Source organism: Parasteatoda tepidariorum, chromosome 1, assembly GCF_982258835.1.
Source record: "Parasteatoda tepidariorum strain Cologne lab strain chromosome 1, Ptep-v5.0, whole genome shotgun sequence".
Classification (NCBI taxonomy): Eukaryota; Metazoa; Arthropoda; class Arachnida; order Araneae; family Theridiidae; genus Parasteatoda; species Parasteatoda tepidariorum.
This window is the reverse complement of record NC_141755.1, coordinates 81704315-81730694: the sequence shown is the minus strand read 5'-3', so window position 1 is coordinate 81730694 and position 26380 is coordinate 81704315. Positions and strand designations below refer to the sequence as shown.

Sequence of the window (26380 nt, the reverse complement as noted above, 5' to 3'; positions counted from 1 at the left end):
AATTTAACCCTTTGTATCACCGCGTTACATATCTGCAACATACATGAAAATTCAATCCTATAATGAGGTGGAATTACCTATAAAATCGAACTAAATATTGCAAACTCGGGGGAACCAAGTCTTGGTGCAGCTGCCAATATTATAATGCGTTTAGCAAGAATTGTTCCACGACATAATTGCAGGATATACAATTTTTTTACAACAATCCCCTTAATTGTATATTTGGCTAAGGAGGGATTGAAAAATGTGGTGTGAGACCTTGTTACCATAAAAACAACAATTTCAAAATTTTTCACATGAAGTTTTAAATATATTGGAACTTTTGTGCTATTTTTCACGATATTGGAGATGTTCAACAAATGCTTTTTATCAATAAATTTTTAATTTTAGGGTCTTAATTTTTTTTACACGCTTAATATGATGTATTCTAACACACGCGTAAATATTTCTTAAATCAGAGTTGTTGAGTTACAAAGGGTTAAGTTGATTCTACAAAATACAATTTAAGATTTTTTTTTAATGCCACAATGCTTGGTAAGCTTTGGCCTTCTTTAGAATAATAACAATAGAATAATTTTTAAGAATAATTTTTTTAGAATAATTTTTAATAAGATTTATCAGGGGAGAGTTCACTCTCTCCCCTGAAAAATCTTAAGGTGTTTTTTCCTATAATTAATTTTGATATTTAATGGTTGTATTTTTTTCTCCATGTATTATTTTCATTAATGGCTCCATAAATCCTTCTAATTATTCTCACTTTAAATTTCTTAATATATTTTCATCTTAGTTGGATAAAACCCAGGTTCCAGATACATATGTTAGTATTGGCTTTTTTAAGGTTTTATATATCTACATTTTACATTATCTTGAAACTAATTTACTTTTTAGTAAGAGTATTTTTTTTTTAATTACAATTTAAGATTTTTAAATACAAAAAAAGGAGCTCTTCATTTTTATTATTCTTAAATGCTGGCTTTAACAAATCAAGATGCAAGACTTTTTTAGCAATAAAAAAAATAAAATGGGAAAGCCTTATGTAGCTTATAATAAATATTTTTAAGCCTCTAAAGTTTTCCCATCGAAACAAATTTTAACAAGTCTAATTTTTTTTCTTCTTTTAATACAAAAAACAGCTATTAGTTACTTTATAAATGAAGAAAAAAATACAAGCCATAATGAGATTTCATAGATCAATGACAGATAAAGTCAAGTGAGCAAGACATTTTATTTTTGAAACGAGGATTTATTATCACCAAGTTTCAAAATAAATTTGATATTAAACTAATATGTACACATCTATGAACATATACCAATAATTAAAGTAGAAATTTTAGTGAACCAAAAACAAAGACAGCAAAGGACAAACTAAAAATAATATATAATTTTCTAGAGTTAAGCATAATGAAGGCAAATTTTATTCCAAAACAGTAGTAAAATATTTTAAGTTTCAGCATTCTTCATTTGAAACAAAGTTTTAACAGTTTTTTATATAATTTTAATAATTTAGCCCTAACAACTTATAATAGTTTGAGACCAATATATATATATAAATTTTACAGTAACTGTTCTTGCATTAAAAAAAATAACCTGTATCAATTAATATTCCCTCATACTAATATTTAATTAAAATTTGTAACAGGTTCCTCAGTGAACTGATTGTCCCAGTAGAACACCAAAGTCAAGCATAATTGACTGCGGTCAGTGTGCGGGTGAGTGACCACTTTGATCAGGCTACGAAGGGACCGAGGGTGTGCAGTATCGGTCTTCTTTAAACTGCTCTACCGTAAAGTACTCAACTTTGTACGCTACCAAAGCAGGGGAGTGATCCCCTCCACAGAGGATTAAAATTGTGATGGCATGTCTTTGGATCATCCTCAGGGATGTTTCCCTGACCATCGCCAATAGCTCATTTTACAGCTCGAGTGTGACGTGAAGAAACAAGCAAAATTTGTAACAACAGAGTTCAAAACCATCCTAATCAAATTATTTTTAAATAAGGTTTCAATACTGTTAAAAAAAGAAAATGCAGTATATATTGTCAGTGAGATTTTGATTCTGGACAAAACAGAAAATACATGTTTAAAAAAATAGACACTCAAAATGCCTGTTTAAGAAAATGGACACAGCTTAAAATGTATAATTAAGAAATGGAAACAGCTCAAAATACACATTTAAAAAAATGGACATGACTTAAAAGGCGTGTTTAGAAATACATAAACGCAACTCAAATTACATAATTCAACAAATGGAGATAAGGTGCGTTTAAAAAAAATTAACATAGCATTTGATTAAATATTTCTAACATATTTTATACTGTTCTTTTTTAAAATAATTAATAAATTAAACCAAATAAATTTGCATTGTGATATTGTTCATTTGTAGGGTTCACACAAGTAATGAAAATTTAGTGGCCCAACAAGGTATTCATTTACTAGTTCAAAAATTTAACATGGTCCACAAACTTGAGAAAAAAATCGAACTTCGCAATTACATAATTCATGTTATGGTACACATCACAAAATATTAATTGCTATCTAAATAACTATAACTAATTAGGTTCATTACCCCATAATGATTGAAGATTAATATTTATTAAAATTAAGTGAAAAAGCTAAAATAATATAAAAATATTAGAAAATAGATTCAACACAGAGACTAAAATGCAATAACCAAATAAATTAATAAATGAGAGAAACTGAGAACTACGAAAATATTATATTAAAAATAATTATCCAGAAATTATAAAAGTCAATTCTGAAAGAGCGAAACATATTATTTTATTGATGAAAAAATATATTTTCAGTACATGAATACAAAGCACAACACAACATCAACATGCAAATTTAAAATTTCAACATTCACTCGTGAAAATTTTTGTACCAGATACTTTCAGCGATTTGAATTTTATATCATGCGTAAAACAATAAAAAAATTTTTTAAATGCATGGAATTCGATGCAAAAAAAATTTATCGTTACTATTTTGTAAATTTGAAATATATTATTTATAAAGCAACAAATTTGTCGCCCAGTGACATTTGTAGAACATGTGGTAACGATTTTCGCCGTACTGGCGTGAACCCTATTCATTTGCATAAATCACTAAATACATTTTATTAAATTTGTCTTTTTTGAAGATAAGTCAACAGTTTTTTATAAGGTCTTTAAATGTTTAAAGAAAGAAAGAAAAGTTAGTAATAAAGAAAGAAAAGTAGTTTAGTTAAATTCCTACATTTAATTGTTAAATTTTGGTTGAACATTGAAGAGGGACATTTTTTACTGTTTCAAGTTTCTTAAATACACCTTTTGAGTTTTGGCCATTTTCTTAAGCATGCATATCGATTGCGTTCAGAATCATCTCACCAACTTAATAGTTTTGTACAAAAATAGGTTAGTGGATGAATCCTCAATTCACCATTTAAAAATACTACGATATTACTGTGTTTTTCTATTGGAATCGAACATTTTCAAAATCAGAGATGAAAGTAAAAAATCTAAAGTTCAGAAAATACAAAACTTCAAAAAATGAAATAATAAATAAGCAAACGACCACTAAGTCACCTAAATATAAGTTACTTGAGGAAATATTATTACATAAGTTTCTTTTTTATAAAATTATTGAATTATTAAAAAGCCAGTCATTTACGCTGTTTATGAAAATAATAACACCGGTATGATTCTCTCAATAACTAAAGAGTTCAAAACCAGCATGTGTGATTTATTGGTTGGAAAAAAAAATTCCCTTCGACTTCTGCCAATACAATTTTGGAAAAAGAAAATAAGAGTTTTGAAAATATACAATATATCCTTCACAAACATTTAAAAAGCATTCACTTAATATGCAAATAACAGCATCAACTGTAGTAAGAATTCATATTTGTGTCAAAATCATTTCTGGAAATTTGATGTTATTCATAACTATTTTGTACGAATATAAGATAAACTTGTGTAACACAAATTATCTTTATGATGAAACTGAGTATTAACCTAAAACAACCATTCAATCAATATTAAACAATAGAAAACATAAAACTTTTCTTTAATGTTGTAAAATACATAAAAACAAACAAATTAAATAATGCTACATACTTTCAATAATATTTTTAGATAAAGAATTTAAAAAACTTTCTGTTATTTATACCAAAATTACATTAGAACTGAATTCAATTCCACAAAACATTGAATTCATGACATAAAGTGATGAGTTTATTTTCTAAGTTTGCAGAATTATTAAAAATTCAAATCTGTTAGAATATTTTTTAAATAACTCAAAAAAATTTTCATTCAAGGCCTGTTTTAAAACCTATCAAGAAGCTTAGAAATAGAAACAAATTTTTCTTTGAAGATCAGGTTAGGAAAGAATCTTTGATTTAAACACCTGTCTTTTTCAAAAAAACTGCTAGAATAGCTTTGTTAATGAAATAAAGTCTAAATTCTTATTAAATTAAGGAAATCCTTAAATGAAGTACTATTTCTGATATCTGTTCCAAATGTATTTAAAAATACAAAGGATTGTGAGTTACCCAGTGTGCCTTCTCTTGCTGTTTTGCAGCTTTTGAAGACGTGAACAATGATTTATATGCAGCACTTGCGGTAGGATCCTTCGCAATACTGTAAGACTTTTTAGCTTTGTCTGGCAAAAACACATTTTTAGATGTTTCCTTATCCTTTCGAGATTTATTTTCAGCTTTGACACCATTTATTAACTTGGTGGTCTTGACTCCAGAAGTGCCAGGTTTCTGATCAATTCCCTCTTCTTGTTCTTTTTTAATTCTTACATCTTCAGAGCTATAACCACTTGAACTATCTTCAGACGTTTCTACTTTAATCTTTTTCTCCAATGGAGCACCTTCAGCTGCAGAAGCCTTCTTCTTTTTCTTTTTTTCTAGTTTCGCTACACGTCTTCTCTCCACCATCTTCTCTCGCAAAACCTCTGTCTCCTCGTCTGTGCCATTTAGAATGATGAGATCATCTTCTGTGGCTGGTTTTCCACACTTATGGCAAGTATCTGATTTCACTTCCTTTACAGCTCTTTCGGAAAGAACGCAACCACATTTCCACATCAGGTAAAATCTTTGTTTACCATTCATATCGAGTCCTGTAACTGGGCAAATGTATCTGGAATCGTGAAAATCGACGTATTCATCACCTTTTTGGTTTTTATTTACTTCGAAACCTGGTTTTTCAGTTAGATTCAGCTCCTTGATGTCAGCCAATCGGGCAATGTGTCCAGCATTTTCAGAGGTAGCAGCCGCTTCCTTATTCAGAATGTGCTCGATAACAGCCTCTTTATTGTATAGTTTACCTAGTTCACATGCAACAATTGGCTTTCGAAGAGGCTCCTGAGTAATTGCACAGTGTTTCCATTTCGCTACATTTTCAGCATTTTTATCTTTTTGTTCAGGTTTCTTTTTTTGACGGACAAGTTCATCACGTCGAGGAATGGTGCCACCATCACAACCCATGTCGACAAAAATAAAGAGTAATCAGAATAAGTTGAATCTTTTCTGTCAATAAGCAGTAATATATTATTATAAACTTACAATTGAAAAGATAAAATTCGATGAAAAATTGTATAAATTACGTAATTATTATAGAATTTGACCAGCAACAAGTCACATAACAATTATTTGTTTACGTTAGTAAACTTGTGTTAAAAGTTTAGATGTATCAGACGCATTAAGGAAGGAATATTTGGTAGAAATTATTATACTTTGAGAAATGGCAACATATAAATCGCATAATTTCTGTAGGCGGAGTTTTAAACTTTTAACCAATCAAAGCAAATGTTGATTCAGGTTCTAAGATCGTGTCAGACTTCGAAAAATAGAAATAGTGCTGCCATCTTATGGTTAGTTGACACGAGAAAACCATAAAGCTTAGTAAAGAGATTCTACTAAATTATTTTTCGAAAAACTATCTTACTGTATGTATTTTTTTTAGTGTTTCAATTAATATAAATTTTTTATTAATGTAATACTTATTTAATGCATCATTGTTCTTTCCGTAAAAAATTTTATTATCTAAAAAAATAACCTAGATACAAATTATGATGGATTAATTATATTAAAAAATATACGCCCCCGGGTGGGCTCGAACCACCAACCTTTCGGTTAACAGCCGAACGCGCTAGCCAATTGCGCCACGGAGGCGGTACTACTACCGAAAAACAAAAAATAAATATAATTGCAAATAACTTTTAATTTTAAGGATTTCACTAATATTCAGCTTGCTAATTAAAACATATTTTCCTTTTTTTTTAACATTACAAAAAATATAACAAGGTTAATTTATTGTAAAACAATATTCATTGTGATAAGTCAACTGCTGAAAATTTATTTCATATACTATTTAAATATTTTCCAATAACTACCAAAAATTACAGAGATAAATTTAGAATACATAATCACAAAACATTGATTTACCCTATTTAAGGGTATTTAGTGCCCTCTTATGAAGGAGAAAAAAAAGTATTTTTTGTGTAATTTTGAAATCAAATATATTATATAAATTCAAATAAGCAACCAAAACTATTATTATTATAAAACATTTATTAATTTCTGAAAATTTTTAATAATGCAAAAATTAGACATTTTTACTCAACTGTTGACTTTTTTTTATTTAGCTTGGAGACATAAAAATGATATTCTATTAAGAGCCATTTACTGTCACTCGTCTTTCTTTTAGTTCATGACAAAAGTAAGAAGAAATACTATTCACAAAATGCAATATACTAGACAAGTGTAATTGTCTCACAATAAAAGCAGTAAAACCTGTTCTTGAAATAGTTTTACAATCCAATATCTCCTGGACTACTAGAGATCTTGCTAGATACCCATTAGAAACACTGTTAAGTAAAACATGTGAATAGCTGGGCAAATCAGTGGATTGGTGTAAGTAAATATACAGTATTTTGCAAATAAAAAAGTTCTCTTTTGTGACAAAAAAAAATGGAGTTGAAAATGAAAAGGTAAACATTCTTAAACAAGAGTTTCAAACAAAAAAAAACATACATATTATTAATTTATTTTCCTTTTTCTTTAAAACAAATTAATTTTAATTTATAACAGTTATTTATTTATTTTTATATAAATAATAACAGGCCTATATTATTTTCTGATACCATGCAAGATTTAAATTTCTAGTAGCAATTAGTTGATGTTAAGCATCACCATGAAAATTAAGCTATTTTAAAATCAAAAGGCATGTGAAACTCCAAAAAGAAAAGGTATTCTTAGAGTTGTAGGAATTTGAATATTAGTTGTATATATATTATTTTTTACCTAATAAATAGTTTAAAATATTTAATAGTTATCTTCTGAACAAATAAAAAACACACATGTTTTCCAAATAAAAATCTTTTTTTTCTCAAAGGCACATAGTTTTTGTTTGTTTTTATATATTTAGACACTTTCCTGATATGATATTGTTAAATGATATCATATATTATTTTATTAAAGATTAGATTCTTTAACTATAAATATATATTTTTTAATTCTAAATAAATAAAGATAATAAAAAATAGTAATAACAACTAAACTACCACAACTAAGGTGAAACTTTTTAACTGCCGAAAATAAAAAAGCCAATAATGGTCTACAAATTCCAGGCATCATAAAATTTTAACTGGTGCCTAATATTTTAGTAAACTTCAACATAAAAACAGTAAAAAATATTTAACATTCTTCTTTCCATTCCATAGCATGCTCATTCCTAAGAATTGGTCTGTGTCCTAAAATTTTTGTATTTTCATTGACCCTCAACTGATAGACCCCTAAAGCTCCTTACTTTTAAAAGTAAAAGATTTAAGGTTAATGTTTTTATAGGGCCAAACTCTCAAGTTAATTCAATAGATTCTTAGGACAAATAATTTTTTAAATTAGTCGATTTCTGGAATCTCTTTCTCTCTACCATATATTTAGATAAAAAATGTAACAAATTCATTCTGAGAAAATAAGAAATTTTTAAGCAATGAATCATAAATTACTTCCATTTAAAAGTTAAAAAAATATATATATATTTAAAGCTTACAACAAAGAAAATGCAAAAATAATGACATGAAAAACCTGAAGTATTATTAATTTTATTTTATTATGTATAAAGGTGCTAATCAGAATGATTTTATTTTATTCAAGGTGGAGAAACACACAAAAAAAAAAGAAAATTTCATCACTTTTCTATGATATTTTTCAGACAGCTTTTTGTCAAATTTCCTTAATTTTTGTAACTGTTGGCATAAATTTTACTATCAATTTTTCTGTTTTGTGCCAGTTGGGCACATAAAACATAGTATAAAATTTGCCATCTAAGTTGGGAATAAAATTATATTCTTCAATTATATTTGTGTAATTTATAAATACATTAATAAAGAAAAAACATTAGTTAGCATCGATTTGGGTATTAATATAAATTAAGCTTAGGTCAGGAATAAAATCTTTCAGAATTTATATTAAATTAAAGAAGAAAAAAATTTCCCCCTTTAACATAATTCCTTCCTCATGGCCTTTTTCATTGGTATTTTAATTAAATTCCCAGAGATTTTCTTTATTTTTCAAAATTGGAGAAATTCCCTGGCTTATCCCTGTTCTCTCTATTCTGGGGTTTTCCTATCATTTCTGCTCTTGACCAATTAGGATAAAGCATATTTTACATGTTTTTTCGGTATATAAAAGACAAAAGAATTTTTCTGAGAACATATAGAACAGTTTCTGGGATGTAGAACTTTAATAAATAAAAAGCCTTGTTCTGATACTACAATAAGAATTTGTAAGCTTTGACATCAACCCTGACAAGTTCAGACAAAATGATTCCTAAGTACTCAGTTAAACATTTTAGTAAATTAGAAATTAACTTGAGTTATCAGAACTAATTGAAAATCCTATCAACAATGTTTTTAATTTTAAAGTAAAATTATATAGAAAATTAAGGTATAAACAAAACTCTTTAATCCTTTTACAGCCAGAGTACTTTAAAAAAAAAAATTAAATAAGAAATGTAATGAAGTATATAAAAGACATGATACAATCTTAATTTGTTTTCTTTACAATAGCAAGAAATGATCATGGAATCAATTGCTTTATTGCATTGCAATTTAAATAAAAAAAATTAAAATACTATTACTGTTGTTAATTTTAAAATATAAAATTGTGTAAAACATATTCAAATGTATCAAAATAATGTTTGAAATTTTATGTAATTGCTTTCTCAAATCTTAAGAGTAAAAAGATTAACAAACTGTCAATTTGTATATATTTATGAAAATGTAAATAAAAGTTTTGATTCTGTTAAATATTTACACTGCTATACAATTTGAAAATCCAATTAGGATAATTTTTGTACTAATTTTGAAAGTCATTATATTATCATATAACTGCTACAAACTTCTCATCTGAAAGGCATAATAATGCAAAACAAGTTATAAATTGTTTTCATTTAAGCACTTGTACAACTAAATACTACTTTACTAGGAAATGCTAAGTATATTATAAAATGAAGCATATTACAAATTAATTGTTATTCACTCCATAGCCGATTTGTAAGAGAAAAAAAATTAGAGGGAAAAAAATAATCCCTTTAGTTGTTAGTAGAAACCAGTTTGAGAAACAAGTTGCTAGCTTTCTCACAGGGAAAACCAGTTACTTAACATTAATCCTTGGAGATTTCGAATGTGTGGTAGGAAACATAATAAAAATTTAGCTCAAATATCAAATCATAAGGTGAAGGAATGAAACATTGACAAAATTTAAGAAATTATAATTAATAATTCTAAGCTTTCTTTTATTAGATGAACGTTCAGTACAACAAATTTTGTTAATAAAATAAATAGTGTAAAATCAGCATCATTTTGTATTTTTTCTAATCATATAAGGTTCTTAAACATATTTGCATAAAAACTTCAATATTTGTTATTAATTTATCTTAATAAGAGGCAAAATATGTAGAATATTAAAACCTATGCACAATAGAGGTTACAAATTTATGAGATGAAAAACAAATCAGAGGTATTCCTTTACTTTTATTTTAATGCATACTTTACATAATTAAGCACCATAAGATATCTTCTAATCATAGATATTTCTGTTAGTATTTATTTATTAGCAATGAACAAAACAAATTACAGTTTAAGTAAACCTATGCTCTTCTATGAAAATTTTGGATTGTCCCATGAATCACCATATGTATTCCTTGAATTATCTAAAAATAAAAAAAAGAAATATAGAATAAAATATGATATAGAATATGATATATGATGAATATAATTAAGATTGTTGGGCATATGTGATTAGCCAAATGCAAGCTTCACAAATTTTGGATTTTGTTACAAAAACAAATTTTAGAAAATTTTTATGTAATTAAAAAGCAATTTGCACTAGAAAGCTATTCACTATGATCGAGATTAATTCTGAGCGATGCCATGGAATTCAAAAAATAAAAATTAACTTTTAGAAAATGAAATAAATCAACTACCATGAGGCTAATATTTTCTTATCAAATTATTAGAATTTTACTGACACAAATGCATTATTATATTACACAGAAACTATAATTATTTTTAAATGCAATCGTCCATTTTTATGATTTTATTTTTAATTCTATTAAATAGTTTCCATCATTAAAGCAATAAGTGCCATGAGTATTTTTAGGTAACAAAAATAGAAATCTAAAATCATGTATGCAGCAGTTAAATACTACAATTCCAAAGGAAAGTTGCGCAATGCAGTAGAAATTCCATAAGAAAATTGAAACCAATTGAAAATTTTAAAGAAGAAAACAATGAAAAATATAAAAATGACAACCGAAGCTGACACCGTTGTAGTAGTGACATAGGCAATTAAAAGAAGGTTTATTGTAAAGGAGGGAGGCCTGAGCAGTCGCCAGGTAGTCGGGACCCTGTCGGTCTTGATTTCTTTTAGGTTTCTTAGCCAATAATCTGCGGGTGGGGATCTAGCTAGGACCCTCGTTGGAGAAGGACCCCAACCAATGGAAAGGGGACCGAGGTTTCCTGAGGACGAGGAAGGGAAAAAAAGAGTGAAGACGAATGGAAGGCGAGAACGAACGGTTGACCAAAAAGGCGAGAAGGAAGACAACCCCCCCCGCAGAAGATGGTGAGAATATGTTTTAAATATTGTTTTTCTCTTGTCAATTTTCTAGGCCTCCTCCTCATTGCCTCACCTCATTTTTAATACCTCCTGGTAAGTATACTATATTCGTGTTATTAATAATTAGCTAATATCTTATTAAATAAAATTGTATTTTTTTTAATTTAATGGTTATTGATTGTCTTCTCTAGTTTCTTAGACACATTGCTTCAATCCTAATCTGACCGAACTTGGGTTTTGTTTAATATAAATTTTATCTATTGGATATATTTCAATTATCCCTTAAATTGTCACGACATTAAATTGGTGCCGTGACTTCTTTTCTAAAAAGGATGTTTGATGATTGAAGTAGTGTGATTAAGAAGGTAAGAGATGAAGGTTAGGAATTGTTAATTATTGTAATTAATTGTTTATACTATTTAGTCATTTCATTTTCTCATATATGTGAATGCATACTCGTAAAAAAAATTTTTTTTTGAGATTACAATTTACTAAAAATTTACAACTAGAATGAATAGAGGATGTTCGATTAGTTTGTTTACTGACTGTTTTTAAGGAAATGTTCTAAAGAAAAGAAATAGAATACTTACCTTATATGAATAAAATATTTGACTATTATTTAAATAGTGACTAATTTTATATGTATAATTAATCGAATTATGTATATAGTAATTAAATAGTGCAAAGATTCATGTATGTGGGCGCAATAACGAGAAAAATGGCTAACAATAATAAACCAAATGATTCACAATTAAGTAACACCCCAGAAATAGCGTTGAATAGGACAGATCCGTCAGGATTAACAGCAGGAAGAAGCTCGGAGAATATACAACCGCAACGACAAATAAACCTGAATTTTTCAAATTTAATTCCTCCTTTCGATGGAGACAAAGAGACGACCACTTTCTTTTTTTCTCAGTTTGACCAAATATCAGAAATGGCAGGCTGGGACGAACATGAGAAGGCAACGATATTAAAAGCAAAATGCACGGGTGCGGCAAGGCAATTTCTAATTTTGGATACGGATTTAATTAATTGTAATGTTTATACGCAAGTAAAAAACAAATTTCAGGATCATTTTACAAAGAAGCAATCATTAATTGAATTAAACTTACAATTCGCCAACATGGCCATGAGAGAGCATGAGTCAGTGAGGGATTTTGCAGAAAGAATTAAGAGAGCAGGAACACAGTTTATGGGGGCAAGTAACGTAATATCTCAAGAAGCTAGTCAAATGTTAGACAAAATCCTATTAACAAAATTTATTGAAGGGATATTACCAGAATTGCAAAGAGAGGTTGTGTTAAAAGGACCGGATAATTTTAACGAGGCCGTCGAAACAGCATTAAAATGTCAATCTGCCAGCGAAATGTTTGCTAGGTTGAGAATTAACGCAGTCGGAGTAAACAACATGCATGCAACTCCTGAACAGCCGACAAACCATCAATCTTTGGCCCCTTCAAATCATATGTTTTGCATGTATTGCGGAAAAAATAATCATTTCGCTAAGGATTGTTTTGAGTTGCAAAAAGTTTGCAGTACTCTAAATAGAGCAGCAAACAATAGAGAGCGAGCAATAAACGATCGCTTTCAGCGCAGCAATTATAACCCGCAGAGTAGGCGTGGAATGGTTGAGGAGCAGAGCGCTTTCGCGAATAGGCCAACTAATCAACATCAACGGGGTAGCATCAATAGAAGTAGAGGGTCGTACAGGGGCAATAATCGGTATTTAAACTAAGCGCCTGCTTCGAAAATCCTCGGGAGCAGATGACTGAGGTTAAATCAGTTGTAGAGGAGGTAAAAGATAAGAAAATCATCGAGAAGGGTATATCAGGAAATGTAACAGTCAATAAAGATATTTGCAAATTGATAGATTATAAGAATTGTACAAAAAACTCACAATTAAATCAAGGGAGTAAAAATAGTACCAAAATAATACCGAATGTATCGGCAATAAGTAGCGAATATAAAATACCATTAATCGTAGGAAAATGTTTACATAGAATAAATGAAGATCAAGTCATGGATCATAATGCATACACAGAATGTAAAATGCTAGTAGATACGGGAGCGGCAGTTAATTTGTTAAGTGAACAAAAATATAATGAATTAGAAAAGTTTTGTGAAATACAAATGGATAGGAAAGGAACGGATATCCGCTCATTGACTGGAGAGGAAATAAAATATGTAGCGTGTGTTAAACTACAGTTTAATTTAGGGGAGGTTCAAATATCTGATATTTTTTATGTTACTAGAAATAAATTTGTGCATTATGACGCGATTTTAGGGTATCCTACTATGAGAAAATATAAATTAATAATCGATACAAGAAGTAATTGTATAAAAATAGGAAATGTTGTAATTAGTATTGGGACAAGCGAAGAAAAGTGCGTAAATAGCATAGTTATGTTAAGTAAGAATAAGATAAAAATTGAGGGTCACAATACGGAATTTGTAGTTTTAAGACCTCGAGATACAATTGAGGATAAAGATTATTTGTTTACGCCAAAAATATTAAAGTTACCTTTAAACACAGAAGAAGCAGTAGTAAAAACTAAAAATGGTGAAATAGCCATAGCTATCACAAATTATTCTGAAAGGGCTGTAACGATAAATAAACAGATGAAAATGGGGCATCTCGAACATGATATCGATATTATTAATGTTGAAAACATTCCAAAGGACGAAAATAAGAAAACTCACATAAATGTTATTCAGAATGTTTCGGAAGATGTTAAAAAAGTAAGGAAATCGGAGTTTAATTTAAAGGATTTTAATTTAAACCATTTGGAGCCTAATCAGAAAGAACAGTTGTCAGCTATGTTATCAAAGTATTATGATGTGTTTTCAAAATCATTTAAATCATTAGGGAAAGCAGACGTCGTTAAGACAAGAATAAATGTAAATTGTAACAAACCCATAACATCGAAACCATATCCCGTGCCTTTTAAATTGCAGCCGGAGTTAAGAAAACAATTAGAAGAATTAGAGCAGGCGGGAATAATAGAAAAAACAGATAGTATGTGGGCTTCACCAATTTTATTAGTGAAGAAACGATCGGAAGATAAAACAAAGGAAGTTAAATACCGCCTCGCATTAGATTTAAGAGCATTGAATTCGGTAATAGAGTTGTCACCCGTTCCACTCCCCAAAATTTCAGATTTGTTGAAAAATATGACAGGAGTGATAGTCAGACTACACGCCTAGGTCCTTTGGCGCCTCAAATTCCTCTGACCAAAGGTCAGAAAATCTCAGATGACGGAAAGTCATAACGTATGAATGAAAGGAGTAGAAAGCCATCTGCATAGGACTTTTGGCGATGATATGGAGCACCTGTAGTGAGCGGCGCCCGAAACAACGAACGTCCAGAAAGGTGGGGATAGAGTCATCAAGTGCAGGCTGACAGAAGGAAAGTCTAACCCTTTGTGTACAGCAGGTGTGTAAGAAGAAAAAGATACCGAAAACGCGAAGGGGTTCGAGAAGCATAAAGAGGGACTCATTCAACAAAAAAGTGAACATCTCACTGAACTAATAATTATTTTTGACAATTCTTTGTGAGCGACGATGTCAATGGGAAGTGACTCTTATCGATCATAGATAGACAGTGATTGTGCTATTCCATCTTTGATATCTAACTTTTTTTCAGACGATTGAGATTAACTTATATGTGATAATAGTTGTGTTGATGTGTTTAATTTTTAAAATTAATGTTTTTAATGTTAAATTTTTTTTCCTTCCTTTCTATGCTGATTGAGTATAATTGCAAGTATAATTGCTGTTCAGCAAGTATAATTATCTATGTATACATTTTTTTGTTTTTTTTTTTGTTTTTTGTTAAGGAAGGGGTGAGATGTAGTAGTGACATAGGCAATTAAAAGAAGGTTTATTGTAAAGGAGGGAGGCCTGAGCAGTCGCCAGGTAGTCGGGACCCTGTCGGTCTTGATTTCTTTTAGGTTTCTTAGCCAATAATCTGCGGGTGGGGATCTAGCTAGGACCCTCGTTGGAGAAGGACCCCAACCAATGGAAAGGGGACCGAGGTTTCCTGAGGACGAGGAAGGGAAAAAAAGAGTGAAGACGAATGGAAGGCGAGAACGAACGGTTGACCAAAAAGGCGAGAAGGAAGACAACCCCCCCCCCCCGCAGAAGATGGTGAGAATATGTTTTAAATATTGTTTTTCTCTTGTCAATTTTCTAGGCCTCCTCCTCATTGCCTCACCTCATTTTTAATACCTCCTGGTAAATATACTATATTCGTGTTATTAATAATTAGCTAATATCTTATTAAATAAAATTGTATTTTTTTTAATTTAATGGTTATTGATTGTCTTCTCTAGTTTCTTAGACACATTGCTTCAATCCTAATCTGACCGAACTTGGGTTTTGTTTAATATAAATTTTATCTATTGGATATATTTCAATTATCCCTTAAATTGTCACGACAACCGTCAGGGGATACCAGTCCCAGAAGTCATAAAAACACAAAACTTTTTCTAACCTCAGAGCAAGACTAATGATGTCTAAAAATTGCTCTCTCTCTCTCTCTCTCTACCCAAAGGTTTTGCAAAAAGTTCAGGAAGAGAAAAAAGAGAATACAATGTTTATGTATTTAACTTTTGTATTTTGTATTCTCTTTTCTCTCTTCCTGGACTCTTTGCAAAACCTTTGAAAAGAGAGAATACAATATTTATGTATTTCACTTTTGTATTCTCTTTTCTCTCTTCCTGGACTTTTTGCAAAACCTTTGAGAAGAGAGAAAAGAGAATACAATATTTATGTATTTCACTTTTGTATTCTCCTTTCCCTCTTCCTGGACTTTTTGCAAAACCTTTGAGAAGAGAGAAAAGAGAATACAATATTTATGTATTTCACTTTTGTATTTTGTATTCTCTTTTCTCTCTTCCTGGACTTTTTGCAAAACCTCTGAGAAAAGAGAATACAATGTTTATGTATTTTACCTTTGTATTTTGTATTCTCTTTTCTCTCTTCTCAAAGGTTTTGCAAAACCTTTGGGGTACAGAGAGAGCAATTTCTAGACATTTGTCGAGCTCTCTCGATAGAAAGGGTTTTGCGTTTTACAGATTCCGGGGCTGGTACCCCCTGAAGACGTCAGCTTCGGTTGTCATTTTTATATTTTTCAGTGTATTTTTAAGGAAATCCTTATCAGGCAATGTGTGCTGCTTAGAAACGCTTATATTGTGGTATAGCAAATCCAAACTGCACTACTAATGGAATTTTAAATAAATATACAGCATTCACTTAAGTTGATGCAAATTTTTTTGTCTTATATCATATTTTACACTGTCAGTCATCAGTGACAGACACAGTCTAAGTCAACACAGACTGAATATATTATACTGAATACTCAGTTAAATATGTCAAACTCAATTCATAACAAGGAACATATTCAGTAAAGCTTTGATAAAAGAATAAAAAGAAGCCCCATCATAAAGTGTAAAAGCAGTATCTTTTGCAGCAATAGGTTGAATTTGTTTAATAACAACTGCAAAGGAAAAATTTTATGCAGAATTGAAATTTTGCACTTTACATTAAAAGGCAAATTTTATCAACAAAAATATATCATTGGTTTAAAATTGAAACAATACAGTTATAGAGAAGAGCTATGAAATAATTTAGTTGTAATAAAATTCAAAAATAATTAGTTATTAACAATATATAGCAATAAAAATAATCCAACCTACTTTTCTGATGTAAACACTTTTTTCCATTGAATTATTGGTAATTTTTATAGTGCAAAATACATTAAAGCCTCATAGAAAAAAAAAACATAATTTATCTACTCTTACAATGGCTGCAAACATATTTTATTTAACCTGCATTTTATAAATTAAAAAAAATTCAAAGACCATGGAAATTTTAATAACCATTTACTTTAAAATAACAGTGCAACAGAGCATTGTCCTTATTCTTAACTTTTAATAATGTTTACATAAATATTATTAATACATTTACTGATATACTAAGAATGTGCAACCATCATTTTTTAAAATTTCTTAAAACAAGTTTCTTTCTGTAATTTAGAAAGAGAAAATGTATGAGAAGAAAGAGATGCGAAAATGAAGGAGAAATGTCGTCTTTATGTACTTTAGAAAGATTTAAAAAGATGTAGAACAATGTTTATATTTTTTTAAAGGCAAAAAAATATTTAACCTAGATAACTTAATTTTAAAAAATTGTCAACATTCAAAATTTATTACCATCTTGAGGATTATTACTAGTTCTTCTTAGGGGTTCTGAAACATTAGGATTCCATGGTCGGCGATAAGTATCTGATTTTGGAACCTCTGCTTGGCGATATTGGCGATTTTCATAGTCTTCCCTATTTTTCCTTCGTAACTCATCGTAAGTGGTAGATTGTCTAACTGATTGTGATTCATCAGGTAAACTTTGGTTACCTAAACAAATTTTTATAATAAAATATTGTATTAGATATAAATTTAATAACTTTAGAAAGTCAAATCAAAATTTTAGAAGAAAAAAAAAGCTTTGTAACTTAAAATTCAAAAAAATATTTAAAATTCAAAGAAAAAAAAATTTATTGTTAAAAAATGTAAAATTACAGATTAGTCAACAAATTATGCAGCATAATATTATTGAATAATGTTGTTGACTGAGAAATTGCATCACAATATAAAACCAAAAGGTATTTTAAGAGTACACAACCATAAAATGTTTTTATCATTACAACAGTGAGTTTTATTTTTCATATAAATTCAAATTAAGAATTGTTAGAGAAAATAAAATCTCTAAATGAAATAATCTTTAAATAAACATAGCATATATTTTAAGTACAATTTTTTTGCATCATTTAATGTATTAATAGCAGAAGCACAGTAAGTTATAAAAGTGTGAAGAGTAAATTTACATGACATTTATTACATAAAACAATTTTTTAATTTCATGAGTAGGAAATAAATTTAGAGAACAATGAAAACTTAAACCATAAAAATAAAATATATTATTTTCCTTCAAAAGTTATAATTAACAAAAATATAGAAAAGGTCTAAGTAATCTTTTTACTACTAGTCCTAAACCCAATGTGAGATTACACTTCATTGTTTTTCAGAGGATAACAAACTTTTCTGAAATTTTAATTTTAAAAAAAAAATTGAATAAATTTGTCCAAGCTTCTTAGCAATTAAAGAACAACTTTATACAATGACAACATGACATGTTTGCTTAAGCAAATGTTATTTTTCCAACATTATTGAAAATAGAATAAAATTTTAAATAATCTATGGATTTTTACTTCTTTTAAAAAAAATTATTTTACAATAAAAATGAGAATAAACTAAAAGTTTTTAATAACAAAAAAAAAATTAAATAATCTATTAAAATTTGAATAATTTAAAAAAAAAAACTAATGGGAAGGATTTTCATTTTGGATTCCTTAAATTTGATAACTGCATTCCCAAAATATTTATAAAAAAATGAACTACAATTAGCACTGTTATATAAAATATAATTAATGTTTCATAATACAATAAAATATACTGAAAATACTATGTAATGCATGCTAATAATAGATAATACATACTAATAATATGAACTACATACTAATAATACAATGATACTAATAATACAATGAAAAATACTACAATCAACAAATTAAATTTACCAGTCAAAAAAATATTAAACACAAGTTTTAATTTATAATTATACTTTCAATTTCGATAAAATTATTCAAGTTCCCCCAGTTTCAGATTGTTTAACTTCTCAGAATATTTGGATGTTAATAAACAAAATGGGAACAAAAACTTAAAAGCAAAAACAAATCACCACTTATCTACAGTGAATTCGCGATAACTCGAATCTGATAGGACTGACGAAAAACTTCGACATATCGGAAGTTCGACTTACCGTTAGTTTCGGTTTTGGACTTTCAAAATATTGTCGGATTATTTAATTAATGCTTATTTATTAATTACAAATCTTCTAAATGCTTAAAAAAATTAAGATCATTTTTCTGACAAGCCATTTACGATAAGACTGTTTGAAGCACTTTATGATACCCTGGTCCATCGGCTGCAACTTTGCTGTTGTGTTTGGCGGGAGAAACTGCAAGTTTACTGTTTTCAAATTAGGTAGATCACTATGCGTTGTGCATATATCCATAAAGAGTATCACTTTTCTTTTTTTTATCGAAGAATTTCCGATCCAATTTTCTTACATAATCTTCAAATAAAACTGATGTCATCCAAAACTTTTTGTTAGACTTGTAATCCAAAGGATACGTTTTTACATTCTTGAAACATCGGGGATTTCGGTATTTTCCGATAACAACTAAGGGCAATTTCTCTGTCCCAGATGCATTTCCTCCAAGGACAGTCAAACGTTCCTTGCTCATTTTACCCCCTGAGCAGTTTTCATCCTTAAACATCATAGTCTTATTTGGAAGAAATTTAAAAAATAAACCCATTTCATCAATATTGAAAACATCATTTTAACTGTATCCTTTAAGTAAATTTGGTAACGTCTCATTTAACCATTGTTCACATACTACAAGAGGGACAGCTTTAGCTTCTCCATGAAGAGTGGAAAGACATTGTGTGTGTGTGTTGCAAAGGAAGGGGCAAGATATCAGCTCCTAGGTTTTTTTTTTTTTTTTTTTTTTTGCTTCAAAAGATCCACACAAAAAATCGAGTTAAAGGGAGTAAAATTCGAGTAATCGAGAATAATTAACATGAAATTGAAGATAAAAGGGTCGGGACCTCATAAAAAAATCGAGTTATAGTAATATTCGAGTTATCGTACTTTGAGTTATAGCGAATTGACTGTACTTACTATCTAATGATGGCCTATCTCTATCATCTAACTCTACTGATGGCTCATTTCTGTCAAAATTCAAAGAACCTGAACTTGAATGGAAATCCCCACCAGAATATGAAGCTTGATTATTATCTTTAACTGTAGAGTAATCTTCAACAGTTCTAAAAGACAGATTTGCTTCACTCTCATCTCTAAAATAAAAGGTAAAATAAACAAGTTTTAATAGGGTGCGTAGCCAAATCTTTCAACAAAAAATAAGCACCTTTTAAGTACTTTTTAAGCACCAAAAGAATACTTTTAAGCACTATATACATTAACAAAATGCAAAATACTTTTCATAGAGTTTACATGATCATGATAAAATAACTAAGTTTCTGATAGAAAAAAAAACTCTTTTCTTGATCACCATTCCTTTGATTCACCACAAAAAGATAGAGAGATTTTTCAGTTCGATTTCAGAGGGCGGAAAATGAAGCCTGCAATTGGAATCTTTTGAACTGAAGGTACGCCAAAATGCATTGTGTTAGATTGAATTGTGAAAACATTGAATAGAACAATGTGTAAACCACGCTTTTGCATATGTGGCGGAAATCGACATGGTAAATAAAAAAATCTCACTTTCGAAAAGAGAAAATTAAGCACTTTTTAAAAACACCCAATGAAAAAAGCACCTTTAAGGGCTTTCAAAAAACGAAAATCGAAAATAAGCACCTTTATGCACTTTTTAAAAACGCTACACACCATGTTTAAAATGGAGGTCATGTTGAGAAAAATATAACGTATGCAACAAATTTCAATGAAAAGGAATAAGAATTACATAAACATTGAATATATTTGCATATAAAGAATCAGTAGCATAATGTAAGGCTATTATACTATCTTTTTACAGTTCACTAAATGTATGTACTTAAAATAATTGTATAATCTTTTTTTCAGAATTAATGATAACTGTCTCTTTGCCAAAACATTCAGAAGAAAGTGGGAAGTGTATGGAATAACTAATTATGTCAAATAATTGAATGCTTAGTGTAAAACCAAACATCAGAATAACAAACAATGAATAGACTATGATTATTTTTTAAAAAAATTAGGTGTGAAGCAAGTAACAAACATTTTACTAATGATCAGTTTAAAGTTCAACTTGCATAAATTGAATTTAAATTTCAAAAACAAATTAAGATAACTGTGCTGTACCATATAGAATTATTTTTCTAAAAGATGAAACAAAGAATGATATATTCCAACAACCAAAAAATATTTTTAAAAAATTCACATACAATAACGAATAAAACAATACTAGTATGTTTATAATTTTTCTCGAACATTGTTATAACTACATTTATGTTAAAAAATTAATTTTATAAAATTTATGTTGAGCATTTTTGAAAATTCATTTTTTATATTTAGACTGTTAATAATTTTGTGTAACACAATCAAACTTATTTATTGCATTTAACGAGATCGCAAGTTTAATAAGGAAATTTGAATTTTTATAAAATTGTAAATTTGTTTGGTTTAATGTTAAAAAACCTGTATAAAACTGTGTTGTTATAAACATAACTCTGATTTATGGTATAATTCTTCATAAAAAAGACAATATATTTATTTCTTTTTAGTGTAAGTAAGAAACAAAAAAATTTTTCTTAAGATTTTCTAATTCCTTTTTGCACTTTAGAGCATTCAGTTTAGATAAATTTAGACAACTATGGCTGAACAAGCAACCTGATTTAATAAGCGAATAGCATTGGTCCCAGCTTTATCATTATATTTAAATTTAATAGTATAATGTTCAGAAGAAATCTGGCATTAAACTAATAATCTACAAGAAAATCAATAACAAAAAATATGTGAGCTGCTTAAAAACCAAACTGCCAATGCAAAGTTTGAGTCTGTATATGATTTACATAATTGCTAACCTGTACTGATGTTTTTGTGTAATAGCAGACACAAGTTTTTATGATATAAATATTTACATAATAATGTACAGATGTAATTATTCTCATAATTGCTAATAAGTAGTGATATTTTAATGTAATAGCAGACATAATTTTTAAGCTACTTTTATTCAAACATGATTGATTATTTAGAATTTAATTACTAAAAAAACAAGTAGATTGTTAGGAAAATAATAATTTACCTTCAAATTGGAAAATAAAATAAAACAGGAAAAAAGGTATGAACCAAAAAATATAGAGTTATTTAAAAAATGAAACTTTTTCACAGTTTTCAAAAGTTTTCCATAATTTGGTAACTGGAACTGAAATATTCTGAAATTAAGAAAAATTTGTAGCAGTTAACATTGTTGTGACTTATATCTTGAGAAAAGTATACAAAAGATGAATAACCAAAGATTTTATTTAATGGAAAAACCTAAAAAATACAATATTAATCAAAAACCCAAAAGCTGTCATAGAAGAAATAAACCTACCCTTTCAGCTGATATCCTCTCTTTTTTCGTATAGCATTACCAATGGCGCTATTTTCAAGATTTAGAAACTTATCTTCGCATATGCCTCGATAAGAAAATTTACCTAAAAACCATCCAGCAAATGCAGCACCTGCAATGATATTCAATTTAAGATAATATTTTTAAAAAAATGCTTAATAATGTTTTTAACACTTCAATTTTAAAAAATTGATGAAATATAATAACAATAAAATCGAAAATATTAAAACATAATTTGTCAAAATCAGTATTAAGACATTTGTGAAAGACAGATTAAAATAACTAATAAATCTAAAAAGGAAAAGTTGCTAGCAGAAATTTTTATCTTGTTTCACCAACATTAAAACTTCATTCTAATATTATTACATAACAGCACAGGTAAGAGATGGCAATAACTTTCGAAACTAAAATGGCGAATATGTTTTGCACTGAAAGATACTCAACAGTTTCTAAAATAGAATTTTATGTGTACACACATATTTATCTCCATAAACCAAAAGAAAATATTTCTGTGTATCTGCAATTGTGAGGGCTTACAGTTAAGAAAATTATATGGAAGTAGATGTTGACCTTTTTTTAAAAAAAAAAAAATTGTTTGTTAAAATTGTTTTAAATTTTCTTGCAATATGCTATATTAATAAACGACATTGCATTCCAACACTTTTCACCTTCTTTAATAATCTAAATGTCCTCATTATATTCAAACTGTTAGCGCTACTACTTAATGTTATTGTTTCTTTTTACATTTGGACAAGCCAAGCAAGCTAGCCATTGGCTATTTTGACTTTTTCTTTTGGCGAATTAAGTAAGAAATGTGTTCTTTTTGTTTAGCAAGGGTGAAAGCACGTCTTTGTTCAGAACTTCCTGAGCAGATGACAGCACCATTCATTTGTAAGGCCTCTTTCACAATTTTGACATAGATCAGAAGGAGAATAAAAAATTTTCCAGATCCCTGTACACATGCTCAGTGAATGATCACAAGATTTTTGATTTCACAGATTTTATGAGCACGTATATCGCATGAACTCGATAGCTTTTAGCAGAGGTGAGGGTCGAACCAAAGCCCTTCCCGATCAAAGCCTGATTCCTTAACCATTGAGCTATCACGGTCCTGCCATTATTTAACAAAATCTTGTATAGATAAGCTCTGTTAGGATTTTCAACATCTGCCTAAATAGTACCCTTCACACATAGTATTGCTTTCCCCACAAAACTTCAACGACAATTTTCTCCATACCAAACAAAATTATTTAACTTTCAGAAAATTTTGACTACACTTCAAAAAACATTTTACATATCAATAACTAATATCTTCACATCACAGCTAGTACTCAAATTCATTTCTGAAATGCAACATACACTATCTACCAGAACATTAGCCTTACAAAGAAAATTTTCAGTCTTAAACTAAAATTTTCAATAAAATGAAATAAAGTAAATCCTGAAACAAATAAATCTTTATAATCCTCATGAATCTTTCAATACAAAATAACGTAAATTTTATATAGAAACTTTATAACACTGTATCAGTCAGTGACTGTATTTTTATTTTTCTTACCTGTCATTTTGAAAGCTGGTCCAAATTTCGGATGGCCTCTTAAATAACCTAAAATATAATAAAACTTGTAAAAAATTTATACAAAACTCAAACGATATTTCTTTTATAAATTAACCTTTTGTTTACGACGCTTCTGTAGTGAAACCTGTTATTCTGGTTCACTTGTTGTGCCAGCCGTGAGCAAAAGATGAAAGAAAAATAATACGTGTGTTTACCAGTTTTAACAGCATAATATGTAGCAGCCATACCAAAAAATGCAAATGGCAAACCTAATTTTTTAAAAAAAAGAAGAATTACATATTATATCTAATAAGTATTTAACGTATAAATTCTATGTAACATTTTACTTACATCTGTAATAAAAACTTTCTCTATTACATTCACGCAATAACATTAATTCTGTTTTATTTAACTGCATTTCTGTCATCTAAAAATACACAGAAACATAAAATTGTAAGAAATCACACAAACAAATTATAAATATGATCTTGAAATGGCACTTATTTTCATTTTACTTAAAACTTTAACCAGACTTAAAGCTTTTAAGTTTTAAACTTCATATCTCTTTGTTTTAATTCAAATTATTATATTAGGTTTTTAATAAAGTTCTGCAATACTCATGCAGAAATATCTCATATCAGTTTAGAATACATTTGGCACCTTGACAATTGTAGTTGATGTGACATATAACAACACAAAAATAATTCCTCGTAAATTAAAGAGAACTAAGCAGTAATCTTTCTTAACTATACCAGTTACTCTTCTATGCATTGTGTAAATTTAACATAATTATCTGTAGCACAAGACAATACTTGTACTATATATTATATATACTGTAATATGTACTATATATATACTGTATTTGATTCGAATAAATTTTTATTAATTTATTTATTTGAATAAATTTTTTGATATTTAGCTAATACGAGTTTTAAATTATTAGAGAAAATTTATTTTTCAATTTTCTGTCAAAGTTTTTGAAAAATTAAAATAGTGCTTAAAAAGAAAATTAGCAATATTTGTAAACCGGCGAAATTTATTTAAACATAAATTTTTTATAAGTATAAGAATTAAAACTAAAATAGAAACACCTTCATTATTAATAAACTCAGAATTACGTATCACCGTTTATTATTAAGTATTGTATAAAACTCAGAGTAAAATAGAAAGACAAATTAAATTTTTTTTGCAATGTTTTTGTAACTTATGAAAGTTCTCAAATAAATTGAAACGCAATTTTATATTGAATTCGTAAAAAAATATTTTATTCAACTAGTATTGCTCATTACTTTCATTTTTTCGGGAGGAGGATTAGAATCCCCACCCCTACTCTCGTGATATCCAACTTGAGAATCCATTTGATTAATTATTTCGAAAATATTAATATGCTTTATATAACAATCGGTATAATGAGTATCAGATCAGGTGTAAATAAATATAAGGGTCATATTTAAATTGTGTTCATTCTCTTTTTCGCATCGATTAAACTCGTTTTGTCAGTTTATAAATTACTCCTGATATTCAAACGCAAAATATTTATTCAACCTGACCTGAGTAAACGATATGTACTACTCAAAGATATTACGAACAATTCAACTATTAATAAAACTATAAACACTTCCGCCTACTTTTTTTCTCGTTCAACAGCACAACTCCCATACTTTAATTTTATTTTTAAGGCTATTCTCACTGTATTTAGTTCACGCATCTCTGACGGCCGTCGAGGAAATATGAGAACCTGCTTGGGGTAAAGGAGACATTCACACCAGATGCGATTGCCCCAGACGCATGAGCGAATAAGACGAGCATGATCGTACTATCGCATATGCAAAAAATCACCAATAAAGTTCTTATTTTCACTGACATGTCTGTATGACGGTCAGGAAGTCGACCTCCTGTCAGAATGTCTCGGGTTCGAATCCCAATCACAGACCTAGGAGTTCTTTCCATTCCTTCCTTTCTGTACTTTCCGCCATTCTTACTGGGGAGCACGGACGTAGCTATAGCTTTCACATGGGGGGGGGGTCGAGAATTTCCATTATATTAATCATACATTTCAGTAATCATACAGGAGTGTAAAATATTTGTTTATTGTGGAAAACAATGATGAAAGAGTACAGAAAAATGTTAATTGCTTAAAGTAATAAATTTAATCTTTTGCGCCTTGTTGATAACTTATTTACAATTTCGTCGGAACTTTCTCGATGAAACTTTCGTTTCTTTTGCTCAATGAAACATGCAAAGCCAGGGATTCTTCAGCTTTTGTAAGGTGCAAACGAAAATTTTTTTTCCAGATATTTCTTAAAAAAATTATTTTTCAAGGCAAGATGTATATTATAAATAGTTCTATGCGATATTTGAAAATATGGATATTAAAAAAAAAACTCAAGCTAAGGTGGAGGGGGTCCGGACCCCATGGACACCCCCTTATATACGTCCGTGCTGGGGAAGGTAGTAATGTTGGCTCACCAAATATGGTGTTCCTTGAAAGA

General features: G+C 28.8%; 2 protein-coding genes and 1 non-coding gene across 3 annotated transcripts; all 3 read right to left on the bottom strand.

Moving 5' to 3' along the window:
- Positions 1-4020: 4020 nt before the first annotated feature.
- LOC107453853 (replication termination factor 2) lies at positions 4021-5694 on the bottom strand. Its single transcript, XM_016070827.4, has one exon. The coding sequence runs from the start codon at positions 5461-5463 to the stop codon at positions 4495-4497; it is 969 nt and encodes a 322-aa protein (XP_015926313.3). The 5' UTR covers positions 5464-5694; the 3' UTR covers positions 4021-4494.
- A 382-nt stretch (positions 5695-6076) lies between these two features.
- Positions 6077-6150, bottom strand: TRNAN-GUU (transfer RNA asparagine (anticodon GUU)). Its single transcript has one exon. It is a non-coding gene; the product is annotated as a tRNA-Asn (tRNA).
- A 3843-nt stretch (positions 6151-9993) lies between these two features.
- Positions 9994-25530, bottom strand: asrij (OCIA domain-containing protein asrij). The gene is made up of 8 exons (XM_016070834.4): positions 25178-25530; positions 24240-24315; positions 24104-24157; positions 23889-23936; positions 22313-22442; positions 19900-20075; positions 17313-17510; positions 9994-10192 (listed from the first exon to the last, which is right to left on the bottom strand). Exons 1-8 carry the CDS (start codon positions 25244-25246, stop codon positions 10140-10142), a joined length of 804 nt encoding a protein of 267 aa, XP_015926320.3. The 5' UTR covers positions 25247-25530; the 3' UTR covers positions 9994-10139.
- Positions 25531-26380: the final 850 nt, after the last annotated feature.

Excerpts from the sequence above, each read along its gene's own strand:
- LOC107453853 (XM_016070827.4), bottom strand. The coding sequence starts at position 5,463 with ATGGGTTGTGATGGTGGCACCATTCCTCGACGTGATGAACTTGTCCGT.
- asrij (XM_016070834.4), bottom strand. The coding sequence starts at position 25,246 with ATGGATTCTCAAGTTGGATATCACGAGAGTAGGGGTGGGGATTCTAAT. Across the intron at positions 24,158-24,239 it reads AGAAAGTTTTTATTACAGAT|GTTTGCCATTTGCATTTTTT; the intron begins GTAAGTAAAATG and ends TTAAAAAATTAG. Across the intron at positions 20,076-22,312 it reads AGAGGATATCAGCTGAAAGG|AGATGAGAGTGAAGCAAATC; the intron begins GTAGGTTTATTT and ends CTTTTATTTTAG.